Source organism: Ramularia collo-cygni (genome assembly GCF_900074925.1).
Source record: "Ramularia collo-cygni strain URUG2 genome assembly, contig: RCC_scaffold12, whole genome shotgun sequence".
Lineage (NCBI taxonomy): Eukaryota > Fungi > Ascomycota > Dothideomycetes > Mycosphaerellales > Mycosphaerellaceae > Ramularia > Ramularia collo-cygni.
In genome coordinates this window covers 648,718-673,686 of record NW_019716266.1, presented here as the reverse complement: position 1 = coordinate 673,686, position 24,969 = coordinate 648,718, and the positions used below count along the sequence as shown (strand labels likewise).

At 49.6% G+C, this 24,969-nt stretch overlaps 8 protein-coding genes; 5 read left to right on the top strand and 3 right to left on the bottom strand.

The window, feature by feature from the left end:
• Positions 1 to 815: 815 nt before the first annotated feature.
• Positions 816 to 5,828, bottom strand: RCC_07770 (uncharacterized protein; the record flags this gene model as incomplete). XM_023773024.1 has 14 exons in its annotated part: positions 816 to 2,128; positions 2,183 to 2,299; positions 2,360 to 2,660; positions 2,724 to 2,923; positions 2,976 to 3,108; positions 3,159 to 3,276; positions 3,341 to 3,351; positions 3,414 to 3,626; positions 3,684 to 3,803; positions 3,857 to 4,221; positions 4,315 to 4,678; positions 4,728 to 4,840; positions 4,895 to 5,246; positions 5,322 to 5,828. The coding sequence occupies 14 exons, from the start codon at positions 5,826 to 5,828 to the stop codon at positions 816 to 818; spliced, it is 4,227 nt and encodes a 1,408-aa protein (XP_023628792.1).
• Positions 5,829 to 6,759: 931 nt separating this feature from the next.
• On the top strand, positions 6,760 to 7,869 carry RCC_07768 (uncharacterized protein; the record flags this gene model as incomplete). XM_023773023.1 has 3 exons in its annotated part: positions 6,760 to 6,827; positions 6,880 to 7,330; positions 7,390 to 7,869. The coding sequence occupies 3 exons, from the start codon at positions 6,760 to 6,762 to the stop codon at positions 7,867 to 7,869; spliced, it is 999 nt and encodes a 332-aa protein (XP_023628791.1).
• Positions 7,870 to 8,051: 182 nt separating this feature from the next.
• Positions 8,052 to 9,548, top strand: RCC_07767 (uncharacterized protein; the record flags this gene model as incomplete). The annotated part of the gene is made up of 1 exon (XM_023773022.1): positions 8,052 to 9,548. One exon carries the CDS (start codon positions 8,052 to 8,054, stop codon positions 9,546 to 9,548), a length of 1,497 nt encoding a protein of 498 aa, XP_023628790.1.
• Positions 9,549 to 9,860: 312 nt separating this feature from the next.
• Positions 9,861 to 11,934, bottom strand: RCC_07766 (uncharacterized protein; the record flags this gene model as incomplete). XM_023773021.1 has 6 exons in its annotated part: positions 9,861 to 10,501; positions 10,556 to 10,952; positions 11,001 to 11,220; positions 11,277 to 11,590; positions 11,640 to 11,796; positions 11,846 to 11,934. 6 exons carry the CDS (start codon positions 11,932 to 11,934, stop codon positions 9,861 to 9,863), a joined length of 1,818 nt encoding a protein of 605 aa, XP_023628789.1.
• A 1,564-nt stretch (positions 11,935 to 13,498) lies between these two features.
• RCC_07765 (related to bilirubin oxidase) lies at positions 13,499 to 15,696 on the top strand (the record flags this gene model as incomplete). XM_023773020.1 has 7 exons in its annotated part: positions 13,499 to 13,647; positions 13,701 to 13,921; positions 13,977 to 14,104; positions 14,161 to 14,668; positions 14,722 to 14,990; positions 15,045 to 15,201; positions 15,260 to 15,696. The coding sequence occupies 7 exons, from the start codon at positions 13,499 to 13,501 to the stop codon at positions 15,694 to 15,696; spliced, it is 1,869 nt and encodes a 622-aa protein (XP_023628788.1).
• A 1,522-nt stretch (positions 15,697 to 17,218) lies between these two features.
• On the top strand, positions 17,219 to 18,373 carry RCC_07764 (uncharacterized protein; the record flags this gene model as incomplete). XM_023773019.1 has 2 exons in its annotated part: positions 17,219 to 17,525; positions 17,613 to 18,373. The coding sequence occupies 2 exons, from the start codon at positions 17,219 to 17,221 to the stop codon at positions 18,371 to 18,373; spliced, it is 1,068 nt and encodes a 355-aa protein (XP_023628787.1).
• A 2,134-nt stretch (positions 18,374 to 20,507) lies between these two features.
• On the top strand, positions 20,508 to 21,370 carry RCC_07763 (uncharacterized protein; the record flags this gene model as incomplete). XM_023773018.1 has 3 exons in its annotated part: positions 20,508 to 20,577; positions 20,668 to 20,932; positions 20,989 to 21,370. The coding sequence occupies 3 exons, from the start codon at positions 20,508 to 20,510 to the stop codon at positions 21,368 to 21,370; spliced, it is 717 nt and encodes a 238-aa protein (XP_023628786.1).
• A 431-nt stretch (positions 21,371 to 21,801) lies between these two features.
• Positions 21,802 to 23,517, bottom strand: RCC_07762 (related to pisatin demethylase (cytochrome P450); the record flags this gene model as incomplete). XM_023773017.1 has 3 exons in its annotated part: positions 21,802 to 22,714; positions 22,760 to 23,124; positions 23,227 to 23,517. The coding sequence occupies 3 exons, from the start codon at positions 23,515 to 23,517 to the stop codon at positions 21,802 to 21,804; spliced, it is 1,569 nt and encodes a 522-aa protein (XP_023628785.1).
• Positions 23,518 to 24,969: the final 1,452 nt, after the last annotated feature.

The following is a 24,969-nucleotide window of genomic DNA, read 5'->3' as shown; positions in this document are numbered from 1 at the left end:
AGTTCTTACATGTCTAGGATACCTAAATTTGTTCACTATCAGTTGAAGCAGTCGTACACACAACTATTCGCGTAGGTGGAAAGATCTCTAGTATCCTACCTGTATTAACAAAGAAATTTTGTTCCCAAAGTGACAGCCCTACGTAGCTGACTTTAATTTTGGATGGGACCGTTTCGTACCAACCTTGAATGAATTGCGTAAACGCAGACGCTTCGTACCAAACCGCCAGATTATTCTCCCGCGATACGCAACACGTTTTCATGGTTTGTAGTCGCTATCCTCTTCTTCGAATCAGGACCACTACCATCCTCTTAGAAACTCCGAGTAAGATGATATTTCCACCAAGCACAAAGGGAATGTACACTTACCGCCGATAACGAAGAGAGAGTGTTAGGAGATTTTCGAGGAAACATTGACTTAGGAGCAGGATTCACTCCTTGGATTTGTAAATGTGGAAACCTTCTATTAACATCGTCTAACGTAACCTAATTTCAATAAGACATATACTCCCTCCTATTGGAAAAGTCTCGAATACCTTATAGCCGCCTGCCTCACTTAAAGAGACATTAGAAAGGAAGCTATAAAACTTCACTTTACGATATTGAACTTTCACGGTCCGGSGACTTAACATCTTTGTGGGAGACCGCTCGCCATACCATACCCACACGCATTCACACTAATGATTGAAAGTCAACGGATTGAAGGTTCAAATGAAGCGAAAGAYTAATCCATACACTCTCCGCACTTCAAATTTTTTGCAAAACCCTTCCTCCCGCCAAAAGCAGGTGAAAAAAGCGAGGGAAGAAGAAAGAGGGCTAACCTCGATCACTACAAATACAAGTCCAAGGCCCGCCATTAGTACGAATACACGACCTGGACTGCTCAGCCGAACAGGGACAGTCCTTGAAAGAGTGACTCGGACAATACGTCTCGCCCGCATAACCACCCGCCCCACAAATATCCCCAAAGCAAGTCCACAGCGGCGTGACAATAGCATTGAGCTCCCGGGCTCCACTACAACGTAGTGTCGAAGGTCGCTGGTCACGCGTACATCTCGCTCGACCTCCTTGATTTTGGCTACTGGCCCAGTAGGACCCATCGTCCTGTTTGGTGAACGTCATGAGGTTCTCGTTGCAGATCCCTGAAGGGTCGAGGGTGAAGACGTCTGGGGCGTCTTGGGAKTCGTTGGCTAGAACGTAGGGATATTGATTCGGGGAGACGTTGCTGAGATCATGCTGGATGGTTTCGCAGCTCCAGTCGAGTGCGGGTGCGATTCCAGCGCCGATTAAGTTGACGGTGTTTGAGCCCATGGGGTTGGGTCCAGTGCCACCYCAGTTCCAAACGTAGAAGATATTGGAGCCAGTTGGTGCGGGCTGAGGGGGTGGAGTGCTTGTGGTACTTTTGGGCGTTGTTGCAGACTCGCCGGTATCATACATCGCAGTGTTGGGACCAATCAGACCAGCGTACAGAATTTCACCAGCATCGCCTCCGCCGCCCATGAGAGGGATCTCTCCATTGGGACCGAAGGAGGCGGTGTACGGCATCTCAATGGGACAAGCTGTGGTCGATTCGCTCGTCGTCGTGCTACCTCTGGCCTTGCAGCCAACTTTTTCCGAGCACGTTGTGCTGTAGCATGAGGTGGAGAAAGTGCCCGAGTCGGGACCCACGTTGCAATCGACCGAGCAATCCGTGACGGTTGTGCTCTCGGAACAGGACTTCGGGTCGTCGGGGTCGCTATTGCCTCCACCGCCCCCACGGCCACCGGTATTGCACCCTGGTCCTACACAGTCGCCGCCGGAAGGACAGCCGATGCCAATACAGTCGTCATCATCACCACCTCCACCGCCACCGCCACGTCTGCCACCGCCGCAATTGTGCTCGCACTCTGTGCCACAGCCCCTTTTGCAAGCTGGGCCCGGCGGTCCTGGTTTCACAGTGACGACGGGTGGACAATTGGAGCATGATGATGGGGGTGGTGGCGGTGGTCCGACGGTTGGTGTTGATCCTGGGTTCGGACCAGGGGTGAGCACTGGCGGATATGGACCTAGGCTGTACGTCCAGTAAATCCCTGCAATTGTTGTCGTGCTTCCGCTGGTCGTGACCACTGTGGAATCCTGCGAAAGGGTGACTAGATTCTGTTAGCATGGTGGTATCCGGGACCGTGATTTTCTTGACAACTCACCAGGAGGGGGTACGATGCTACTCGTCAAGGCTATGGTGGAGACGCCAGTGTCTGTCCAATTGACATTCCAAACCGGGATTTCCGTGGTCGTGATTGGCGGGAAAGTTATTGTCGTAACTATTCGATGATTGTTAGAAGCCATTATTGAGCACTGTGATGGAGGAAGATGCAGTTTACCTTTTGTCTTGGATAAATAAACCGTTGTCGTAACCATGCCACTTAGTGTTGAAATGAAAGGCCACTCCTCTGTAATCGTCTCGGTGACTGSGGCCGGAGTGATGGTCGTAGTGTATGGTAATGTCCATGGCGGCAGGACAAATGTGCAAGGTGGCGTGCAAGTCACGGCTGGCTGGGTGTTTTGATAGACCGAAGGGTCAATTGTGACCACGCCACCCCCTTTACCGCCTCCATTGCCACCACCACCACCACCACCGTCGCCACCAGCGCCGGAGCCTCCTGTAATATTCAAGTCGATAGCCTACAAGAAGAGATACTCGTCAGTATAGGCCTAAAAGCCTGAAGCTCAAGAAGACAAACATACCCAATCGGATGTACCAGCAAGTCCGAGGCCTTGCGCCCACTGACTACGAGCATCGTAGGTAGGCCCTTTCATCCAAGCAACCCAGTTATCATTGTCATATACCAGAATATCACTGGCCTCATCCGCCTTGAATTGCTGAATGCTAACACCACTGTTTATGATTGCTAAGATCTCCGTGTTGGACAGATAGCCAGGAGTACCTAGACGGAGGATTTAGAATGATCAATTTTCGATCAACGACGAAGACCTTACCAGTGCATTTTCCGGCCTGAGCACCACTTGACGGACCTGTGAATGTACACTCTGGTCCAGTGCAACCTGCTGAAGTCATTTTGAAACTACGGCCATATAGCGGTTGACCGAGCATTATTTTGTTTGCTGGGACCTGCAATGGAGTCAGTCTGGACGATACTGAGAAGTAAGGGGAACATGTACTCCAGCTTTCGTAATCATGGACAGAGCTGATGCTGTTTCAGTCTGGTTGATTTGGGACCTAAGACAATTGCCCGTGACGCATCCAGGATTTGTAAACTTGTTGCCATAATCCCATTGCCTGAATAATATCGTTAGCGGGATGTTCTCTGAAACATCTTGGATTCACGTTAACTTCCACGTACCCATGCAGGTCCTATCAGAAACGAAGGAAGTTAGCAAAGAGTAAACCAGTTGATGTCTCTAATTCCCACTCACATATGCCATATAGATGAAGTAATCAAGTACAGGACTCATCTCCTTCGCCGGGAAAGCTTTCAAATAATAGTAAGACGCTGGAAGCGAGATTGATAGAGTCGTTCCACTGGGAAGTGCTGCCTTGAGAAGCTTGAGGAACTCCAAGTAGTTCGGTCCACTGTCAGGAGAGTCGATGGGGATATTCTCGCCCTCGTCGTCGGGAGCACCGGGATACTAGTACAAGTCAGATTAGATACGAAGATACTTCGAAGTCCTCTGGTCAAAGCATACCTCCCAGTCAATATCCACACCGTCGAGTCCTTCATTTCGAACGAAGTTTGCGATGTTATTGGCAAAGGTCTGTCTGTTTTCAGACATCACTCCCGTTCTTAAGATGTCGTAGCTACTGGGCTACCGTTCTGTCAGCATGAACCATCAAGTTATRGAAGATGGAATCTACGTACCGCCGTCGAGAATGTCCATCCTCCAAAGGATACAATCCTCTTGTATCCCTTGGCTGCTTTGAAGTCCGCCCATAAATCCTCATAAGGGCTTATGGATGGCTGGTAGCTGTCCGAGATGGAGGCGAAAGCCCAGTGTACGATGGTGTACCGGTCAGGAATGGCGTTGACTGCGAGATGGTCGCAAGGCCTGTCGACGCTGAATGCTTCGTAGTAGCCGAGTCTTTCGAACTTGGATACTGGTGAGCTGGAGATGATGTCGGTCCCGCAATTCGATATGCACCCATTGCTGCCGGGCTTCGCCGTGCCGGGATTTCCAGTATCACTGTCGTAGTCAGTACATGAACACTTCTGCGTTAGTAGATGGACTTACGCAGAATCAGCCGTACAGAACTCTGAGGTGATGCCTAACCGACGATATCAGTAAATATGAGGGACGAACAGAAAAGTTTTCCGCATACCGCATTGACCAAACACATCGCAGCAAGCGTTAAGAGGGCAAGGGTTGAGACTAGCCCATGACGAAGGATTGCGGTTGGGTTGCGTGCCGTTGACTTGTGGACCACAGACTGAATTGGGAACGTTGGCCGGGAAAGGTGGCACGCCTGTACTCAAGCAAATACTCATGCCGATGAACAGGTTCGCACAGCCTGTCCAGCCCCAAGTCTGAGAGTTGCGGTTTTCGATATCCTGCACTGTCATTTGGTGCGCTTGTGCGATGGCGGCGCAGTAGTCGTTCGCCACAATAGTGTAGGCGTAGCAACTGCCATCCGACTTGGGCTGGGGCGTGACGTCTGGCAAACTTCCTGATGAACAGCAGACATACTGTTGCAGTGTTAGTGCTGTTGCCGAGGCAAGCGAATTGGCTTCTTACCTGGTTGGGCTGGAGGGTGCTGCAGAATTTTGAGCCACCGTTGTAGGACTCAAGATCACTCTGTGATATACCGCAGCGCTGTGCGATCGCATAACAGCCATCTCCAGACTGCACTGTGGGAAATTTCTTAGTCTAGGTCGCGGACTCACATGTGGTGGAGGTCATACCTTGCGTGTACCGGCAAGTAGCTCTTGGATGTAAACTCCTCGATCTTTTGTGCGACTCTGGCTCGGACGCGGGAGTGATGGAGATATCAGTCCCGGGAACCCTATTCACCTGCACGCCACTCCATGATTTAGTGTCGTCGCCGTCAACACAGCGTGCTTCATTCCAGCTAAGTAGGGCATGTTGGACTGCGACGACATTTGAGGATCCAAAGTAGACAATACCAAAGTATTGAGGGCCGATGGTCTTGTTCGATGCACCATCGCAGGTCTGTGCAGCAAGTCCCGATTGAGAATTCCGCGCAACTTCATCGTGGAACTTGGAGATGACAGAAGAGGCACTCGATCTATCGATCTGCGACCCAATGTATGCTCCCACCACAACAGATGCAGAACGGGCGAACAGGACTGACTCATTGGAGCTGCCTACATAAGCAGCCAGCTCCCCAACAGCGGATTGAGCGGCTGTAATATCGGCATTGCCTCCATCGTTCCAGCTAGTCAACTGCAATGGAGCTGGTGATGGTGCAGTGGCGTTGAGCGATAAGGCCTGCCTCGGACGCAGTTTCAACGCAAGAACGTCCCTTCGGCCTGGTTGTATGGTGGCAGTGTCGTTCCGACTTTTCACTCCGGCCGTGCCATCTGGAAGTACAGTCCCACCAGAAGCCGTGCAGGACCGGAAGTAGAAGTTTTTCCCACTTGTGATGTTGTTGTAAATGTTCATCTGGAAAAGCACGGTGCCATCGCAGGCGTCCAGCTGGCTGAAGTCATGGTAATATGTCCAAGCAGATGAATCATTTCCGGTCGGGTCGCATTGAATTGGACAGGGCGATATTGCTGAAATGAATTGAGAAGTTGCAAGTCGAGGGGTGAGAAATAACGAGGTGGACAGTAATGTCCAGAGCCAAGATTCGCAGGTTTGGCGGTATAGTCTCATATTGGCGTCCTGCGGTGGTCCTCCAACATTTCTTTCTCATGAACTTCGCGACAGTCCCTCGCAGCAGTTATGGGTGCTGCCGTACTTTAGAGTCCGAAAGACCAAAAGTCTGATCTGCACGACGCCATTCGCGATCCTGCATGAGTTCCACAATCGAGCGTTGTTGAGGGCCGCACCAACTTGATCCTGGCGAATCTCATTCTGCCCCATGGCGCTAAACAATCCTTTCTCGTTAGGTGATGCTCATGTTCGTGCGCTACAGCACTAAATCATCACATGTGGAGCTCCGGCAACACGAATCCGTTGACCATCGGGTAAAAGTGGCATGTCTGGCGTAGAAAGTGCGGCATTTGGACGTCCAGCCAGTTGTTGATCCTTTCTTTGTAGCGTGTTAGATATCCTCCATGCAGCACAACTTTCAAGGTTTTTGAACCCCGCAGATACATGCTCCCACACATTGCTGCACCCCTGAAATCCTTCACAATCTTCAATGGCGTCGCTTTTTGCTTCTCTCGGCCGGACCAATGTGACTTTTGAGTCGCAATGAGACCAATCCTACCCACAACCCGCCGGCCTGCGGTGTTGCTGTGGCTTACAAGTCTGTCCTAGATGAGTCTGCAAACGACTTCAAGTTTCCAAGTGGGAAAGATCCGCAAACGATACAGTGCAGATCTGGGGCGCCGCATGCCACTTTGCTCGCCGTGTCGGGAAAATCCGCAAACAATACAGCGTAGATCTCGGGCGCCTCATGCCACTTTGCTCGCCGTGTCGGAAAAGGATTCATCAGGATTCGAAGTCGCATGCATGCCACCGGCACGCTGATAGGACAGGAAGCTTATTGTAGATCATTGCAGACGAATGTGTTCCGTTCACTGCCTTCCTCGTTCATCTCTGTCCAAGATATCTTTCTTTCTCGAACGTAACAGCAGTCATGGCGGTTGTGATGAAGGCTTGCATCGTCTGGTTGGTCTTGGTACTGGGCATTGCGAGTGCATGGTCGTGAGTGGACTCCATAGCCCGATGCAAAGATCAGACTGACTCCGTTCGCCAGATCCGAGACGCTGCGGTTTGACGCAGTGCCAACGTCCGCAAGCGTACTGTCGGTCAGAGACGATACGCCAAAATTCAGCCCTTCGAGGGGATGCAAGGCTGTCTGTAAGGCCTCGGGCTGTCAGGGATGTAACTCGAAACGCAGTCTGAGCTGGCCGATCGGGAACTTCCACACGGGCGATGCGGACAATGCGACTCAATCCGTCCAACTCTCCAAGCGCGTGCTCGCACCAGTATCTGCAGCAAACGCTGACCGCTATGTATCGAATCTCGCCAATGGACCAGGCGTTGAAAGCATCGTCGCCACAAATAGCGTGGGGTCCATCAGCTTTTCCGTGCAGGAAATGTTCGCAAATCATCCAGGACCGACGCCCTTGCTCGTCGGCGTAAGACAAAGTTTTCTGACGGGATGCACTATCTTGACGGTGGTGAGCAAACGGGCGGTCTATATGGTAATGCACCGCCCCGCCTTTGTTTTGGAGGTTGCCTGCTGATAGAGACCGTTACGAAGGCACATTTTTATCAAGATTTGGGGTTCGAGAATGAGGAGCCTGAGGAGGGCGATCCCCCGGTGAATTTCCAGGGAACTGTCCTTGACCTGATTGCTGGTACATTGGCTGGTACCCCAGACCAGGTGAACGCTGGCGGTCCAGGTATTGATCCCGCTCTCTTCAACGCGGATGGCGATATGCCCTATGCGAATAYCATGGTGCCCCGTCRTAACAACCGAGGGAAATCGGAATATTACCGCACTATGAATAAGCAGATTGCAGACCTGGTGCATCGCTTAATACCGAGATGCCGTATCGACAAGTACAAATATTTTTCTGAAGAGGACTATCCAGATGATAGTGCCAGGGGCGTGGCCATCTTCGAGTACGACGCCGACGCAGATGGAAACGGCCATGGAGATTGGCGTCTGTGGTACGAGACAAGCGTGCAAAGAGGTAGAGAGCTGGGGCAAGATGTGATCCCTTCGGCCGGTTCATGATTGTTGCAAGAATGAAGGGGACGGAACGCTCCCTGCTATATTGATGCGGGATGTGATCGCGGCTCGGACCGAGTATTAGCTAAGCAAAAGTCCAACTCGATGGGCGTAAACATATATAACCTGACCGAGTCCCTCGCTCTCACTTGCCGTAACCTCACCCCCTCCCCGCGAACATTTCAATCATGGGTGTGGCAAGCTTAGAATCACTGACCAATGAGTTATTCGAACAAGTCGTGCAGTACCTCGACCTCCACGACATTCGTAATGTTCGTCTTGCCAGCCGATCAACGGCATTGAAAGCAGTCCAGGATACATATCAATCCTACTTCCGGAACAAGMATGTCGAGCTTGGTCGAAAAAGCCTGCAATCGTTCGTCGACGTCACTTCGCAAAGCGGAGTAGGCTGTCTTGTGGAAAACCTGTCCTTGATTGGCATTGTGTACGACGCCAAGGATCTCGAATCATCCATCGAAACTGGCAGACCACAGCGGAAGATGGGCAGTTCGCGGAAAATCGCACCATCTCACAGCGCCGAAGAGCTTGAGGCTACCAAACAGGATCTCGACCTGCTGAGGCGAAGACGCGAGGACGACAAGGCTCWTCGAGAGGAAGGCAGCGACCTAATCTTGGTACGCAAAGCATTTTCCAACATTGCATTGAGCAAGAGATCTCCTCTTAAAAGCCTATCACTCGGCATAAAGATCCATCGCGGAGATACCGTAAAGCCTACGCCTTCCTCGCTTTGGGAGGTGAAACAGGTTTTCCAGGCCGCGACTTGCACTTACTGGCTCACGGTGGAAAGTCTGCGCTCCAGCCAGCTGAGAATCGAGGCTCTGGACATCTTTTTTAACATTCCCGAACAGCTGAAAAGCAGTCTKCCCTGCGATGATCTGGCCAGCTCAGATCTAAGCTCTACTGGAAGATTGGGCCCTTGTCTTTCCACTCTCAAGACGCTTTCAGTGTCCATTACCGATCCATTGGTTGACGAGACAGAGTACGACACCAGAGACACCGGAGATGGAGCTGATGATTTCACTTCTTCCCGCGTTGAACGACGTACGCCTGAGGTGACTCATTCATCCCGAGATCGAATCACGAATGAAGAGAACTACTCCGCCCTCTTCAAAATGCTGAGATTATGTCCCAGCCTCGAGGAGCTTAACCTCGTGGGTTATCAACTCAATCACTCAGATATGGAGCTTGCAGAACTGCAAAAGACCATGCGAAGCCGCCACATATACCATATCGCGCGCGCTCGACCTCTTACCCACCTCCGCAAACTAAATCTAGCCAATCTTCGAATGCACGATGCAGATCTCCTTACTCTACTGAGGTCCCACATCTCCACCCTCCGCGAGTTAGAATTAACCGACATTTGGATTCCAGAGCGATCATTCCCATCAATCGTGTCGTATGCCACGGGCGAGGAAACGGGATTCGAAGCGATACGGTTTGAAAATATCCGTGAAGGGGAGGATCTGATACATTTTCAGTGTGATTGGGAGGAGGAGGGAATAGATTCTTTCGATCGTGATGATGTAGTGAGGAAGTGGGGCATCGAGCGAAAAGGAGATATCGCTTTTTTTGGTAGGGAGATAGGGTTGATGGGATGTTCTACGGTATTTGAGTGGACGCTGGAAGAAAGGATTCTAGAGGAAGAGAATATGTCCGATCTTTAGKTATTGAGAGTACTGCTCTGTGATGGTGGAGCCTTCACAGTGTGCGATACATGTTGGAGAAAGGCTTTCTCCTGTCTCTGAATATAAATTCAAATCACTTGGCTGAAGTCACAATTTTCAGATGTCTGTAGCCCAGTTTCGCGGTCTTTCATTTTTCCTCATTGGTATAGAGAATGATATTTTCACTACCGATCGATGGTTCATTAGTCGGATACAGGGAGAGAACAGACCAAACGCTAAGCCAGTCGTAATCGTAATCATCATCATAAAAATCATAAACATTCAATCCCATCCCATCCCACCCTTCAACACTCAAACCAATCTCTTCCTAGCAGTAGTAGCCCCAATCACCTGCATTCCCCCAAAATTACTCCTCACCAAAACCCCATTAGAAGGTCTCTTAGTACTCCTAGCATTATACGTAAACTTCCCTCCCCCAGCACTCGTCATACTAATCGCAGCACCACCAGCAGTAGGATTAAGTAGCGATAAACTCAATCTCGCACTCCCATCCACAACATTCGAATGAGCTGTCAAACTAAGTGTTCCTCCTTGCTGTGTAGTCCAGGTATAACTATCGATGACCACGATATCTGATTTCTTCGGGTCGTTGGTTATGGTGACGTTGGCTGTTGAAGAAGTTTGCCATTGCGTGGATGTGATATTGACGAGAAAGATGTAGGATGTTAGAGTCGTGACGTTCGGTGCGATGAAAGTTGGTTTCGCAGTACCGCTGTTTTCGAGAGTGAGGATTGGGCCGGAGATTTGTTTCCATGCGTACGTCAAGTCTTTGGCGGTGAAAAGGGCTGCGTTATCGGCTGTGCCGTTCAATTTGACTCTCACTCCTGGACGCAGTGCTTGTGCGGCTCCTGCGTTGGCGAGGGGGACTGTGCTGGAAGTTGATGGAGGTGTGTCTGGTACGCATGCTGTAGGGGCTGGAGGAGCGGTGGTATCTAGGAATTATCAGCTTTGAATGTGTAGATCATATGGAGGAGATTTGTTCTTACCTGGCCAAGGGCTCAGCGGACCCCAGATATTCCCATCAGAATCAGGTCCAGAACCTGAGCGGAGCCAGGAGAAGGATGAAAAGTCATTTTTGGCGGGGATTGTGCCTGGATTCGTATTTTCGGGAAAGATCCATTCGGTGACGGGTTGTACGTACTGTCCGGCGAGAATCTGTCCCCCGTTGGTGGATTTGGTGCCTGAGGAGGCTGTCACGACATATTCGCGAGTGTAAAGCGTTGGGATAGTTGMACTTGCACGCCAGAGCCACTTGTTACGATTCCCGCCAGCGGCTGGCGTTCCAGAGCCTACTGCGACAGATTTGACATCTCCGGTGCAAGGATCAATTTCATTGCGGGAAATGGTTAAACTGATGGAGGCATCCGTGGTATAWCCGACGAACTGTACGCGGTTAGCATGACTGATTTGAGTGTATTTGGGGAGACGTACTCTGGTATCTGCAAACTCTACATCTCCTGCGTCTTGCTTATCCACTACTCCAATAATGGCGTCTTCAACCCGAATGTATGCTGGAACTCCAGTGGTGAGAATTTGCACGCTTGGGGCGACAAGGGCGTAGCAAATGAACTCTCCGCCTACGCGGATGCCAGAGAATTCGATGTAGTCTCCTGGAAGTAATGGAGCCATGGTCAGAGGATCAGGAGCGGTGCTTTGATATCAGTCAGTTTGGGACTACGAGCCACACTGTGAGAGAGATTTCCTCACAAGCTATTCCTCCCAGCAGGTCTGTTGGAAGCCGGACATTTGGGATCATTCGCAGATCTTGGGACACACATCGGAAAGCCACTAAAGGCAGTAACGCTCGGATTCTGGTCGTCCGCCGTAAAAGCTGGGTTTGACGTATAACCAGCGGAGTAGACAGCGTTGGGGTCGTTGATGCGGACGGTCTGACCTCCAACCATTTTGATGCGACCATCCACATTGAGACTTGCGATCACACCGGTGTTTATTGAAAGGGAGAACTGTGCAATCGATACCAGACCCGCGATTGCTACAYCGTCAACGTAATTGCCGACGACCTTTGTGTTGTTAGTCTTGATCACGTAACATTGCCTGACTGTGGCTTACCGAAACCTCGTTTCCAAGGAATCCACCTTCTGCGACTTCTTTGAACGGAATGAAAGCTGCGGGGAACTGGAATTGCGTGTTCTTTGGGATGGTGATGGTGATTCCATTGACGGATATCTTTCCACCAGTGTTGTACTTGGTAGAATCGGCAGTAGCGCTGGAGATTTTGAGTCAGTGTCTTGTGGGACATGCTTGTTGGCTCATACCTATCGAGTGCGCCGTCCAACAAAAGTGGCACCACAGCTGCCTGGAGCAAGGTAGGCAAAAAAGCCAAAAAAAAATTGAAAGACCTCATGGTAATCGTGTGACAGAAGTTCGAGCAATGGACATAACACTCGATTCACTACAGCGTATAGAGCGAATCGTTCCAAGTAGGAGACTCCCATTTTATGTCTTCTGATACCACCTTCAATTCGCCTATTCGTTATAATCTCACCGCATATTCAATGCAAGCGTGAGCTGGGCGGGTGCAGTCCGTCAAGCTGAGATGCATCTCGCGTAACAGCTTCATCTCCAACTTGCTGGTGACATGGACGACATCTAGCAGAAGAGCAGGGGTATGTACCTAAAGGTTGCCCTCGCGGCACATCTCAACCGCAATTAGATGGATTCTCTCGCCACTCTAGAACATTCTGCCCCATCGTCGAATGACACAATTGAATGAGGGTTGCGTTGTCGTGCTGGCATACCTCGAATGTGGCCTCACTGGTGGAAGCGATTGGTGGCGACTTGCGTCCAAGTGTCAGATTTGTGGCTGTCCAGAAGGATTTGGACAATGGAAGCCCGCTCATGACCCATATCGAGGGAAAYGAGTCTTAAAGGGGCCAGAGGCGACGAAAGTACGGTACCTTACCCGAGCCCGTGAGGCACATCGAAGGGACAAAGCCCATGAAGGCGATGTGCCACTCCGCTGCAGGGGCTTTGCTGCAGCCTCCGATAGCAAAATGGTGTGTTGAAGCGTCCAAGCCCCAATCATGCGCAAGTCAGGCTGCAATTGTCGCTACCAACAAAGTGATGTCGTCTCCGTCGCGGACCGCGTTCCGGGAACCGGGTTGTTGGCGCCTCACCCGATTTGGGAGGATAAGTGGGGCGAGCCTTACCTAATTGAGCAGTTCTAAGGACACGGACTGTTTACTCCAACCTCATCTTCGCCCACGCCAAAGCATACACATTTTCACTATGTTGAGCATACCACACACTATACAAACCCTCCAAGGTTCGCGAATACTGTGATTTGAGAGGGGAGTACTGTCTCAGAAACCAACTTTAGCGACAGTGCAGGCTGCTGATRGTATGGTCAAGAGGGTGCATGACATGGCTTCATCATGGCCTTCTAGACTCAACAACCCATGCCATTCTTGCAGCCTTGGACGCCCGCTGCAAGTTCAAAATCTAAAGTCGACGCGTGGATCGAAAAGAGCATGTATGATTGATCCTGGCCCAGCTGTCGCTAGACACTGCCCACGGCGGCAGCACCGATGTTTGTGGCTTCTTTTTTACAGATTCACCGCCGTCAGCTGCCTCCAGGAAAAGATCAACAAGGGAAATTTTTCTATTTCCCCACAAATCTCTCCCCAATCATACCATGTCGGTAGGAAGTATGAGCCTAGACCGTCCAGATCAGACACGAACTGCGGTGTCTCTTTCGATACTTTCGCGTTATTCGTGAGATGAAAAGGGCCGACTCTCCAAGCGACAGCCGAATGGATGATACGTACAACTACAATTGAGGGTGGCTAGATGTCCTTAAATATGGGACATAGATTTGCGAAACATCTTCCTGGCCACAAGCAACCACGTACTCGGCACTCTCTTACAACACAATCCACTAAAAAATAAGACCTCTCTTGAAAGCAAAGATGCTTATCTCATGGGGCAGCCGAATCTTTGTCATCGCGGCATCGGTTCTCATCGTCGCTGGTGCCGATGACGACAAATGGCTCAGTCCTGTTTACGAGAACTTTTACGAGTTCCCACTTCCCATTCCTCCAGTCAAGCAACCGCTCAAGTAAGCCGATATATCACCTCTCACGAATGTGCCGTACTAATATGACATTCCAGGACATTTACTCCCGCTCAAGGCCCACCAATCGATTATTATGAGGTTGAAATCAAGCCAGTCGACATTCAAATATACCCCAAGCTTAACAAGACTCGCCATGTGGCTTACGACGGGTTGGTTCCAGGTCCGACCTTTCGAATGACAAAGGGTCGAGAAGCTGTAGTGCGATTCATTAATCATGGCGATCGGGCCAACAGTGTACATTTGCACGGATCGTATTGTAAGTGATTGGTATGAGCCGCAGCATTGTTCTTCAAACACTGACATACCACAAGCGCGGGCACCATTTGATGGGTGGGCCGAGGATATCACTGAACTAGGTCAATACAAGGACTACTATTACCCCAACGCTCAAAGTGCGAGAACACTATGGTATCACGATCATGCCATCGATCATACTGCGGTTCGTACCTGCATGACTTGACATGGCTACCTTCGTATACTGATGAGTTGCTATAGGAGAACGCATATTTCGGACAGGCAGGGTTCTACATTCTACATGATGAGGAAGAACTGAACACACCAGGCCTTCCTCAAGGTGATTATGACATTCCTCTGGCGTTATCCGCCAAGCGCTATAACCCTGATGGATCGCTTTGGGATTCAGAGGTCAATCGCGAGATCGTCAGTCTATACGGAGATGTCTTCCACGTCAATGGACAGCCATGGCCATACTTTGCAGTTGAACCACGCAAGTATCGTTTCCGCTTTCTGGATACGTCGCTCAGTCGATCATATCAGTTATACTTTGAAGACAAGTCTGGAAAGAGAGTCTCATTCACCGTCGTTGGTTCCGACGCCGGGCTACTCATGAATCCAGTTCSATCCACGCAGCTCGACATTTCCATGGCGGAGCGATGGGAAGTTGTCTTTGACTTTGCTTCTTTCGCTGGACAGAACATTACACTCAGAAATAATCGAGATGTTGCTGCTGATGAGGATTACAGTGGCACGGACAAGGTCATGCGTAAGTCTACCACATCACTCTTTCTGCCACTCAAAAAGCTCACACCAAGAAAGGATTTGTTGTTGGCAACACGGCAAAGGACCCGAACAACAACCCCGCGTTGCCATCAGTGCTTCGCAATGTTCCATTCCCACCTCCCAAGACAGGGTTAGATCGTTCATTCCGCTTTGAACGTAAAAATGGAAAATGGGCGATCAACGGACACTTTTGGTCGGATGGTCCCGAGGAACGTATATTGGCCAAACCTCCCCGCGGTGCAATTGAAGTGTGGGAGCTACAGAACGGCGGAGGCGGATGGTCTCATCCGATTCACATCCACTTGGTGAGTCAAGATGTATCACCATTGCACGAAACACCCCCAATTGACACCCGTCAGGTCGACTTCCAGATCATCAGCCGCACAGGAGGTGCGCGAAACGCAGTACTTCCCTATGAGAAAGTAGCATTGAAAGATGTCGTCTGGCTGAACACGGGCGAAACCGTTCGAGTCATTGCCAGATATGCGCCATGGGATGGTTTGTACATGTTCCACTGTATGTTGACCAACTAGCACATTCACCTGGAAAATGGCACGCTGACTTTCTTCCCCAGGTCATAACCTCATCCACGAAGACCACGAAATGATGGCAGCCTTCAACGTCACCGTACTCGCCGATCTGGGCTACACCGAACAGACCCGCTTCATCGATCCCATGGATCCTCAATACAGAGCTGTGGGCTTCAGTCCTCAGGACCTCCAACAGAGGACCGGCGATTTTTCGGATGCGGCGATTTTGGCAAAGTGCAAGAAATTTAGWGATTTGGAAGCTTATGTCAATGTCGAAGAGACGGAGAAGGCGCTTGAGTCGTATTGGGCGACTCGTGGTTCTTCTCAGGCTTCGACGTTCACTACGAAGACGAGCACGGCCAAGACGAGTTCTACTGTCARGGCGACTTCTACTACCAAAAGTTCCTCTACTACGAGGGCATCTTCGACCACCAAGGCAGCTTCTACCACGCGAGCAACTTCTACTACGACCAAGAGATGAGATCTGATTTGAGTTATGAGGATTTCCAGCAGATTGAGACAACGACCGAACATGATGAATGATTATGACACAGCGAATGTGAATTTCACAAATTAGTACCGCGTGCATGGAGAGCACTACAACAGTTTTACGATATTTCCTCTTATTCCTCACCTCCAACATCGATGATTTACGAGAGTTTCAATTGTATCTTCTTTACAAAGCTGTGATAACCCAATCGTCCACATCATTCGCAATGACTTCTCGGCCCGATTCCAAACATCCAAACCTCTACCAAACGATCCCACACCCAGATTCTAGAACCGTGCGGCTGAGTACGATGTGTAGGTGTGAGTGGGTCGATGCTTAATTGGGACAGCGAAAAGCCACATCCAAGGCTGAGAAAAAAAAAGATGTCCTATGTGGCATCGTCTACATCCGCAGCCATGGCATGGCGATAGGATCACCTAAACTAAGCATTAAGGGTTCTAGAATGTACGTTCGACTTTCTAGAAATAGATGGGTATAATGCGATTGTTGAGAGTTGCAGGGTTGTACGCCACGTAGAGTGCAAGCTAAGGCTTTTGGGCTTGAAGGGATGGGTATGTTGGGATTAGTTATACTACGTAGAGATACTGAGAGGGTCTAGTATCCCGTCGACTTGAGAGTTGTATAGGCGGAACAGGAGGCCTGCTGTGACTGGGCTTCCAGTCGTTCGTTGCACTATCAGGACGACTCTATCATGCATCCTTAGCTGGGTTATGTATCTTCCTGCTACGCTCCAGTATCTTCGCAAGCTAACAAAATATTCACAGCAGAATGTAGAGAAGGTTCGAGAAACCGCATAGAACAATTAGTTTGCATCGACCCTACGATCTTGGACTTCGCACTTTGGTAGCGATCCTGCATGACAGCTTCCGGGGAAAACGATTCATCGTACTCACGACGCCACTTCCAAGAATTGTCACGATACCCTCTTGATCTGCTGCTCGTCGGGACCGAGCTGCGAGTAATCACGCCGTGTGGATCTAGGGGCTTCTTCGCGAATTCGGCAGGTCGTTAAGTTGGAGGCGTCTTGCTCCAAGGCTTTTACTCACCGCTTGGATAGAAATGCTCACATTGAGATTGAAATGAGTGCTTCTCTGATTAAAACACAAATCACTCCTTGCCGCTCTCGTGACAATGGAGGTATAAGCATGTAATTATCATACGCATATAGAGACGAATGGTGTGATGAATGATACTGTCAAGTTTCGAGCTGCATCGATCAAATGACCTGCCCTTCGATAGTCAAGCACACCATCCCCGGTGGCGGCTGGAACGCATGCTCTACAGCGAGATAGGGCGGAGTGCCATGACACAGCGCCTCTTTCCCAATTGGCTGCGGTCTAGACGAGGCAAAGGGACTTGGGAGCAACACACACGTGTAATTTCTGTGACTGTACGGTCTCCTGTGATCTCCTACAGCGTTTAGTTCTTGTTATCTATATATACTTAACCTCTTCCACGTAAAGCATCCATAATCTCATCTCTTGCATCGACCATGCTTCTCAATTTTGCCATAATCGCAGTTACTCTGTTAATAGAGGCCTACGGGACACCCATCGATTCCGTAGAAGAAATACAGCTCTGGAGACGTCAAGATGAAAACATCGTCGTAGATGCCCCTGGAGATACACCTCTAGATCTTGTGGAACCAGTCAACATCGATCCACTGACAGATGTGCACAACACTCGCCTAATCGGAGATCTGATCAATGGAGCGACTACCCCTGTTGGAAATAGCATCCTGAACATACTTCTAGGAAAAGAAAAGGCAGAATCCAAATACAATGGCTACAAGGCGCCAGGTTCGTTGACATCAAAAGCGTGCCGATCAGATAATTGTAAGATCCACTCACCCACAGCTGTATCAACAAGTCTAACTTATAACATAGGTTGCGTGTGGTCTCACATATCAAAAGCAATGACTTCGACTTTCGTAGGAAATAAAAGACAATGCAACAACCTCGCCCGACAAGCCATTCGTCTCGGATTCCACGATGCCGCAACATGGTCCAGCGACCTCGCTTCACAGGGACAAGACTTTGGTGGTGCCGATGGCAGTCTCATCCTATCCGATACTGAACTAGAACGTTCCGAGAACCGCGGTCTTCAAGACATCGCAATACAGATGCGAACCTGGCAGAAGAAATTCGGCGTATCGATGGCGGATCTCATCCAGTTCGGTGCGGTCCACGCTGTGGTGACTTGTCCACTGGGACCACGCATTCGATTCTTTGCAGGTCGCAAAGCCTCTAATGTATCAGCGATCGAAGGCCTGCTACCTTCCGTCACAGCACCCGCAGAGGATTTGATCGACTTGTTCAGGGCCAAGACTATCGAGCCGCATRAGCTTACTGCTCTCYTGGGTGCTCACTCTACAAGTACACAAAGATTTGTGGATCCAAAATTAGCGGGTCAGCCTCAAGATAGCACGCCTGGGATCTGGGATGTTAAATTTTACAACGAGACGATTCAGACTCGACCGAGGAAGATCTTTCGTTTGCAATCTGATGTTGCTTTGGCTGCACATCCCGCTGTTAAGGAGGAGTGGATGAAATTCATCGATCCGAAAGATGGGCAGGATCATTGGAACTCCGGTCAGTATATTTTCTTGGGCTTCCAGCCATTCGTGCATTACTGTAAGCGGTACTAACCGGGTGTTTTGAATAGACTACGCTACGGCGTACACTCGCCTAAGTCTACTCGGCGTGAACAATATCAACCAGTTGGAAGAGTGTACTCACGTTTTACCTCGTGAATTAACGAAAAGGGGAAATTCCTTCTCGGAACGAGAATGAACATATGAGAGAAGCGAGACGCAAGACGTAAATACAAAATCCAGCTTACATCGTGTCTTGAAGAGAATAGAGTGAGATTGTGACTTTCATACCTCTGGTTGCGCGATTGCAACAAACCCTTCGTCTTTGATCAAGCACCGATCTTGACCAATCGATGGTGGATCAGCAGCAGCTTCTAAGAATCCGCATTGTCATCCACGATCCCAATTAGGGGTTTCGATGGTTGAAGATCGTACTCGAGCTCTGTTGGTAGTCACGACGATTATCATTGGAGACAAGGTAGAAGCACTCACCACATATGGAAGCGGGTAGTTGAGCGTAGTCGACAACAATTGGCGGAAGCTGCCCATTATATTGTTTGAGTCTTGGCCAAAGTTCTCGCGTGAGTGGGAAAGGTAAGATATGCAGCAGCGTCCGTACTCAGGGTTGTCGTTGAGGTAAACAGATCGAGAAATGTCAGGCATGCAGTGTATTTTGAAGAGTACAGCGCTAGTTCTACCAGTGGTAGAGAGTCGGGCAGGATTTGAGAAGCTTACGATTCCGTGCCATGTTCTCAGACTTGTCTGGTATAGACAGACTGCATATACTAGACATCGGGGGTCATCGAACTGTACTCCTTCGTTGTATGCTATGTCATCTTGGGCCTCCTACCGTAGATCTTCCAGCGGCTCTCCACGCGAAACTGGTTTTGCAGAGAGTGTTCTCAAATATAGCCTAAGAAGACGATGGTTTGGATGAAATGCTAGACAGAAGACRCTCGGGCGATACTCTAGCCATTTAGAAGGAATCTGGACTCTTGCATCAGATGCCCCCCGGACCGATATCCTATCCTATCCCACAGGCCAGAACAAGAACTACACGACCGGGACGTAGCATCTCGACGCATCGGAGTAGAACACGGCTCCAGAGACCCACGGCTGAGCATGCTTCTCTCCAATGCATCGATGTGATATGGCCACGGGGAGCCCGGGGAACACGGGACGGGTCGGTGTTTAACAGTCATTGTGCTTACCTATTCGGGCTTCTTGCAAATCGACCTGACGTACCTGACATGATGTGAGGTCGTAGAGCGCTGGGGAGATACTTCCGCTCACGTGGCGTACGAATACCTTGGAACCGGTATCGCCCGTCAAACTATGTTAGATGCATAGAGTCATAGATAGGTCGAGAACTTCAGGCAACTTTTACACAACTATCGCCGATTTGCTGCTGCATGAGACTGATCTGGAAACCATGGAGCTTTTGGACCCGGCTCCAGCGAGTGGACTCCAGACTGTTCAACCGCTACGGATGAGCTTCCGCTTCTTGTTGGCTAGGCTTCTTCACGCATAACGTACATTGTACGGATGGTTCTAGACTTTCAAGCACGACTGCTACATGCATGATGCACCAGCTTTCACAAGCTTCATCGAAGGAAGGATCTACAAGAGTCGCAACATCCCTGACCAAGCAATCCACGATCATGGTATAGTCTTTCAGGCCAAAAAGTCTGCGAATCAGATCATTAGTGAAGACTGAAGATCCACATCGGTCGCAGTACCAAGACAAATGAAGGGTTGCAACGCCAGAGGAAGCAGCATTGTCGAACTCTGCGGGAGCGAAACAATGATTCCGTCCCCCACACGCCCCGCAAATATACGTGCCTGATCGATAAGGAAGGCTCTTCCAGACATCTTGTAACGGCGTGTACGCATGTGGAGAACATATTGTCCCACGAAATGATCCTTTGTGAGTGTATCGGGATCAAATTGCCTTCCCCGACGACGCACAGCTCCAATGGATGATGACGGAGCGACTCCATCCGTGTCATTGCCTATGACATCCCACACATCAGACAAGTTAGAAGGGCATTCAACATCGTATAAAGGATTGGGAAGCCTCTCGGATTTTTGATCATTCCACATCCATCCACCCAGATCTGACAGATTCACTCGTTACTTCGACTTCCCACAACAATTCAATTCTCCGACAACACTCRCTACCGCAACCATGAAGTCGTTTTACTACACTGCTTCAGCCATGTTTTATGCATTCGGCGCAGCTCACCCACGAGTACAAGGTTCGTTCAGTTCATTGCTCTACCCGAGAGCTCTACTCAAGTACACATCAAGTCCAACTGGGAACATGGCTGACATATACGCATCTACAGGTGGGCTCATGAAGGAATCAGCCACGGTCACCGCCTTCATCATCGACGACAAGGGAAACCCTAGCGTTGAATGCTGGGATATCAGCTCTGTAGTCACGAGCAATGGGCCACAAGGCAGTTCCAACAAGGTTTCGATTGCGAAAGGCGGCGATCTCGAATTCGTAGATGTATTGACATGGCCGTCGGCGTCTTTCATCTTCCCGAATGATGATGATGATTCATGGTCGGGCGACTATTCCAACTCTCGCTGGGGAAACGTTTTCGGGTATGTTTGTTGATCCCGTGGATGAAAGACTTTGCTAATAGATATCTTACTCGCAGTCTTTTCAACGTTCAGGATGGGCTGGTCAACGTCGTCTCCTGGATCGGCAGGAACATCGCGACCAACAATGACTTCGACGATGAGGTGGAACGCCATACTTTCAGTTCCGAAAATGGAGATGACTGGTTCTACTTTGAGGATAACAGTGACGGCATGCTCATGAATGATAAGGCAGCTGCCCCCTTTCAGATCAGCACCGTCTCCGCCACGGAGACGGAGATTTTTCACTTGAGCTACACTGCTCAGCCCAAGCACACGGTCCTCCACAAGGGAGCATGCAAGTTCACTGGGGTCCATGCTTCGGAAGCTGCTCCCGGTTCAAAGGATTACACCCACGAACGTTMTCCGGTCACCGTCCAGGTCCACATTGATGACTTGTAAGGGAGCGTATCGAGGGATCGATACGTTGCTGTATGGTTACAAGTGCTAGAAACAATGGATGTAACGAATAACGGTGTCAGTTGGGACAGATTACGGCTCGGACATGACTCTCTTTTGTATTTCCGTCGTGGGCATATAGCGGCAAAGCAAGCTAGATTGATCAAAAATTCAGTCAATTGCAAGAAAATCTCTCCACGGGAAGCATCGTTTTGAGGCCATTGCCGAACTGTTCGATAGGTATCAGTCACTCCCATTGTCGTCACCTCTACTAGGCCCAAGGCCACTTCGGTAATCATCATGTCAATCATTCGTTCAACGGCACTTTTCAAAAACGATAAGGCTAAGTCGAGCGAGGGTCATTTGGATGACATTCGTTGATCTATAGCATGAGGTCCCAGCCGTACAGATGCCCCTGTTCAAAGATTATCATGTTAGCTTTCCAGCAACTCATCCGACGCTGTTTCAATTCCCTTCACTTCCCTCGCCCGCTTACGAACTGTCACCCAAAAGTCCTTCTGCAAATGAATGCCAAAGCAAATAGTACTCCACGGCCTCAAAGAATCAACAATATTGATATCAAACCTCCTCACCAATTCAACAATGACCTTGTTCATCTCCTTTGCATTCACATTCATTCCCAAACACTTGAATCTCCCGTACCCGAAAATCAACTCGTTATTCTTCTCCATCTGTTGGATTTTATCGCTGGATTCCTCGTCGCCTCCCTGGGAAAGTAAAAGCCATCGTTCCGGGCGATAGCTATCCTCATCAGGTCCGAATAAGTCCTTGTTACGATGAACACCCAGCACTGAGATTCCCACGGATACGTTTCCAGGGACTTGATATCCACATATGATATCCCCTTCCGGAGGGGTCAATTTAGATGATAAGCCCACCAAAGGAGGATACCAACGAAGGCCTTCTTTGATGCAAGCTTGGAGGTAAGGAAGAGTTCTCGCCGACTGATCGGGAACAATCTCCTCAGTGCCAAGTTTCAACTCGTCTATCTCAGCGCGCAGTCGAGCATGAACTCGGGGGTTGGAGAGAATACAGAGTAGCGTTGCCCGGATGCCCGTGGCGGTGGATTCGGATCCTGCGAGCATTTGAAGAACTCCTTCTTGGGCAGCTTGAGACTGGTTCAGTCCATGTCGGAGGAAACTACCCATCATATCCCTATTGCCGGGCAGTTTCAATTGACCTGCTGAATCGAATCTCTTCGCTGCTTGGGCTTTGGTGATGGCAAAGACCTTGCCGAGTCCAAGTTGACTTTGGTCGGAAGGAGCTAGTAGGCTCGCCACGCCGCTGTTGTAGAGGAAAGAAAGGAATGAGGGGATTGTGCAGAGGCTATAACGGTTAGCTGAGAACAGAAATTGGAATTCAAAAACGCACCAGAATGTTTTGGGGAAGATCGTCTCCACTTCGGTCATGTAGCCATGATTATCGCGATCGTCTTTCAAGTCGTGGAAGTTGTCATCAAAAGCAAGTTTGCTCAAGACATCAGTCGTAAAATACTGCACCTTTCTCGCCAGATCCATGTGGACAACTCTCTGGCCGGGCTCCGAGATGTACTTCTTCTCGATCAATTCGATGAAATCTTTCACACATTCGTCGACATCACCCTCGAGGCCTGGATTCTCTTTACCCGAATACCCAGCAGCCATCTTGCGCCTCCTGTCCGCATGATCTTGTTCGTCTCGTGTAGAGAGAATGTTTTCAGTGCCTGGGACGAATTGCGTAGCAGCAAACCATGGTCCCTAAATCGTGGCATAAGGTAAGCATGTGTCTCCAAGCTTTGCATACCGGGATGAATATATGCAAGACATGCTAGATGTCTTTCCTGGTTTATTGCAACTCACTCGTGTATAGACCGACTTGGCTGCGGACATCTTCCGAAGATGATCGGGATCGGCTATCAGAAGGGTGTCTGGAGATATTCTGACCAAGGGGCCATATTGTTTGTTCAGCGCGCCAAAGCGTTCGAAGATGGTGCCCTTGAGATGGATTGTAAATAGCGGAATGACACTCCAGCCCCAAAGTGTTGGGCCAGGGATGTGTGCCAGACGGCTATAAGAACGATATGATAGAAATGCGTAGATGATCAATACCAGCACTAAGCAGTCCACGAAGAGACTGCCAGAGAGTGCCATAGTGGTTACAATTTTGACGAGGAAGAACGTGTGAAGTGCAAAGTTTTGTCTGACTTTTGGGAGTGATAGCAACTCAATCATCGATAGATTACCATCTTTATAGCCCGATCGCATCGATAATTCGGAAAAAAATCGCTGGCTAGACATGATACTACGGCCTCGCCTGTAGTCCGGAAGTGAATAGCGTTCTGCACACTGCCGGCTCTTTCATCCATCGTCGATTAGGATAGTGGACGTCGATTAGGGCTGTATGCGATACTGAGATCGGTCGCAACGAGTGGAGCAGAATGTCCCTAGAGCAGATCGACGTGGCTCCGATGATCATGTTGGTAATTTGTAATCTGACGTAGAGATGTAGGGTTTGAAAAAACGGAGTATTTTGATAAGATCGGTGCATTGCGTAGCTCTCCGGACCATTCAGTCTCATGATTGCCTTCGTCCTTAGTAGTGCAGGTTGGTCCAACAATATTTCTTCGCTAGAGCAATATAGCACCTGTTGTTTCCAAGAGGCTAACAACAACGGAAAACGGACAGAATACTGCCCTCGTTGGTTGTGCTTAGCGTGGTGATGTCGAACAGACGCCGGAAAAGCTTGAGTCTGCAAGATTATTAGCGTTGCTCTTAGGTCATCAAGTTTGAGTTGGCTCACTGTCTCCTGATCATACTGGTAGACAGAAACCCAAGTGTCACTTAAGGAGGCAATCCCAGATCTAGGAGGGAAGTGAACAAAATTTCTGCACGAACATTGCGAACGAATCGCTCACTAACATCGAGGAGTTATGTCTTCAGCGCTCTAGCGCGTAAGACGCGATCTTCATATACTAAGCCAGAAGGAAGGGTGGAAAGAGACCATAATATGTTGCTCCAAAACAACACTTAAGATTCTCTCTATGCATGTCCAAGACTGTAAAGTACAAGGATCATGCTCCCATCGATACGAGATGGATCTGTTACCCCAGCCTCAGCCCTAACCCTAGCCCTAACCCTAACCCTTGACCCCTGACTACAAAAATGATGGCATAAGAAGAAGGCAGCATCTTCATTGTATTTGAACAACACAGAGTGATCGCGGACCAACGGGCGAAACGGCGGTGTGTTGATGTCGCAGTTCTGGAAAGGAATGAACAGGAGTGGAATGATGGATCTACAGCATCTTTCGCGAATCGGAGTAAAATCTGCCTAGTAAGAGAAAGGTTGGCAACGGCGACTGAACGAGTGTATCCGAAGATTTATAACGAGTTTATACATTGTACGCGGCAAAGTGTTGGTTCAGTGAACTGAGATGTTTCCAAGTTCGAGCTTGTAGAGTATGGCCTTTTCCAACCATAATGTTGGGCTCTTTCCCCGAGGTACGAGGGTGGCTGTAGATCTATTTGACAACACCCTGGTCATTTTCGGGTATAACTGGCTATCGTAGTCTGCGGCTGAAATCGTGTAGGAGTAAGTCTTACA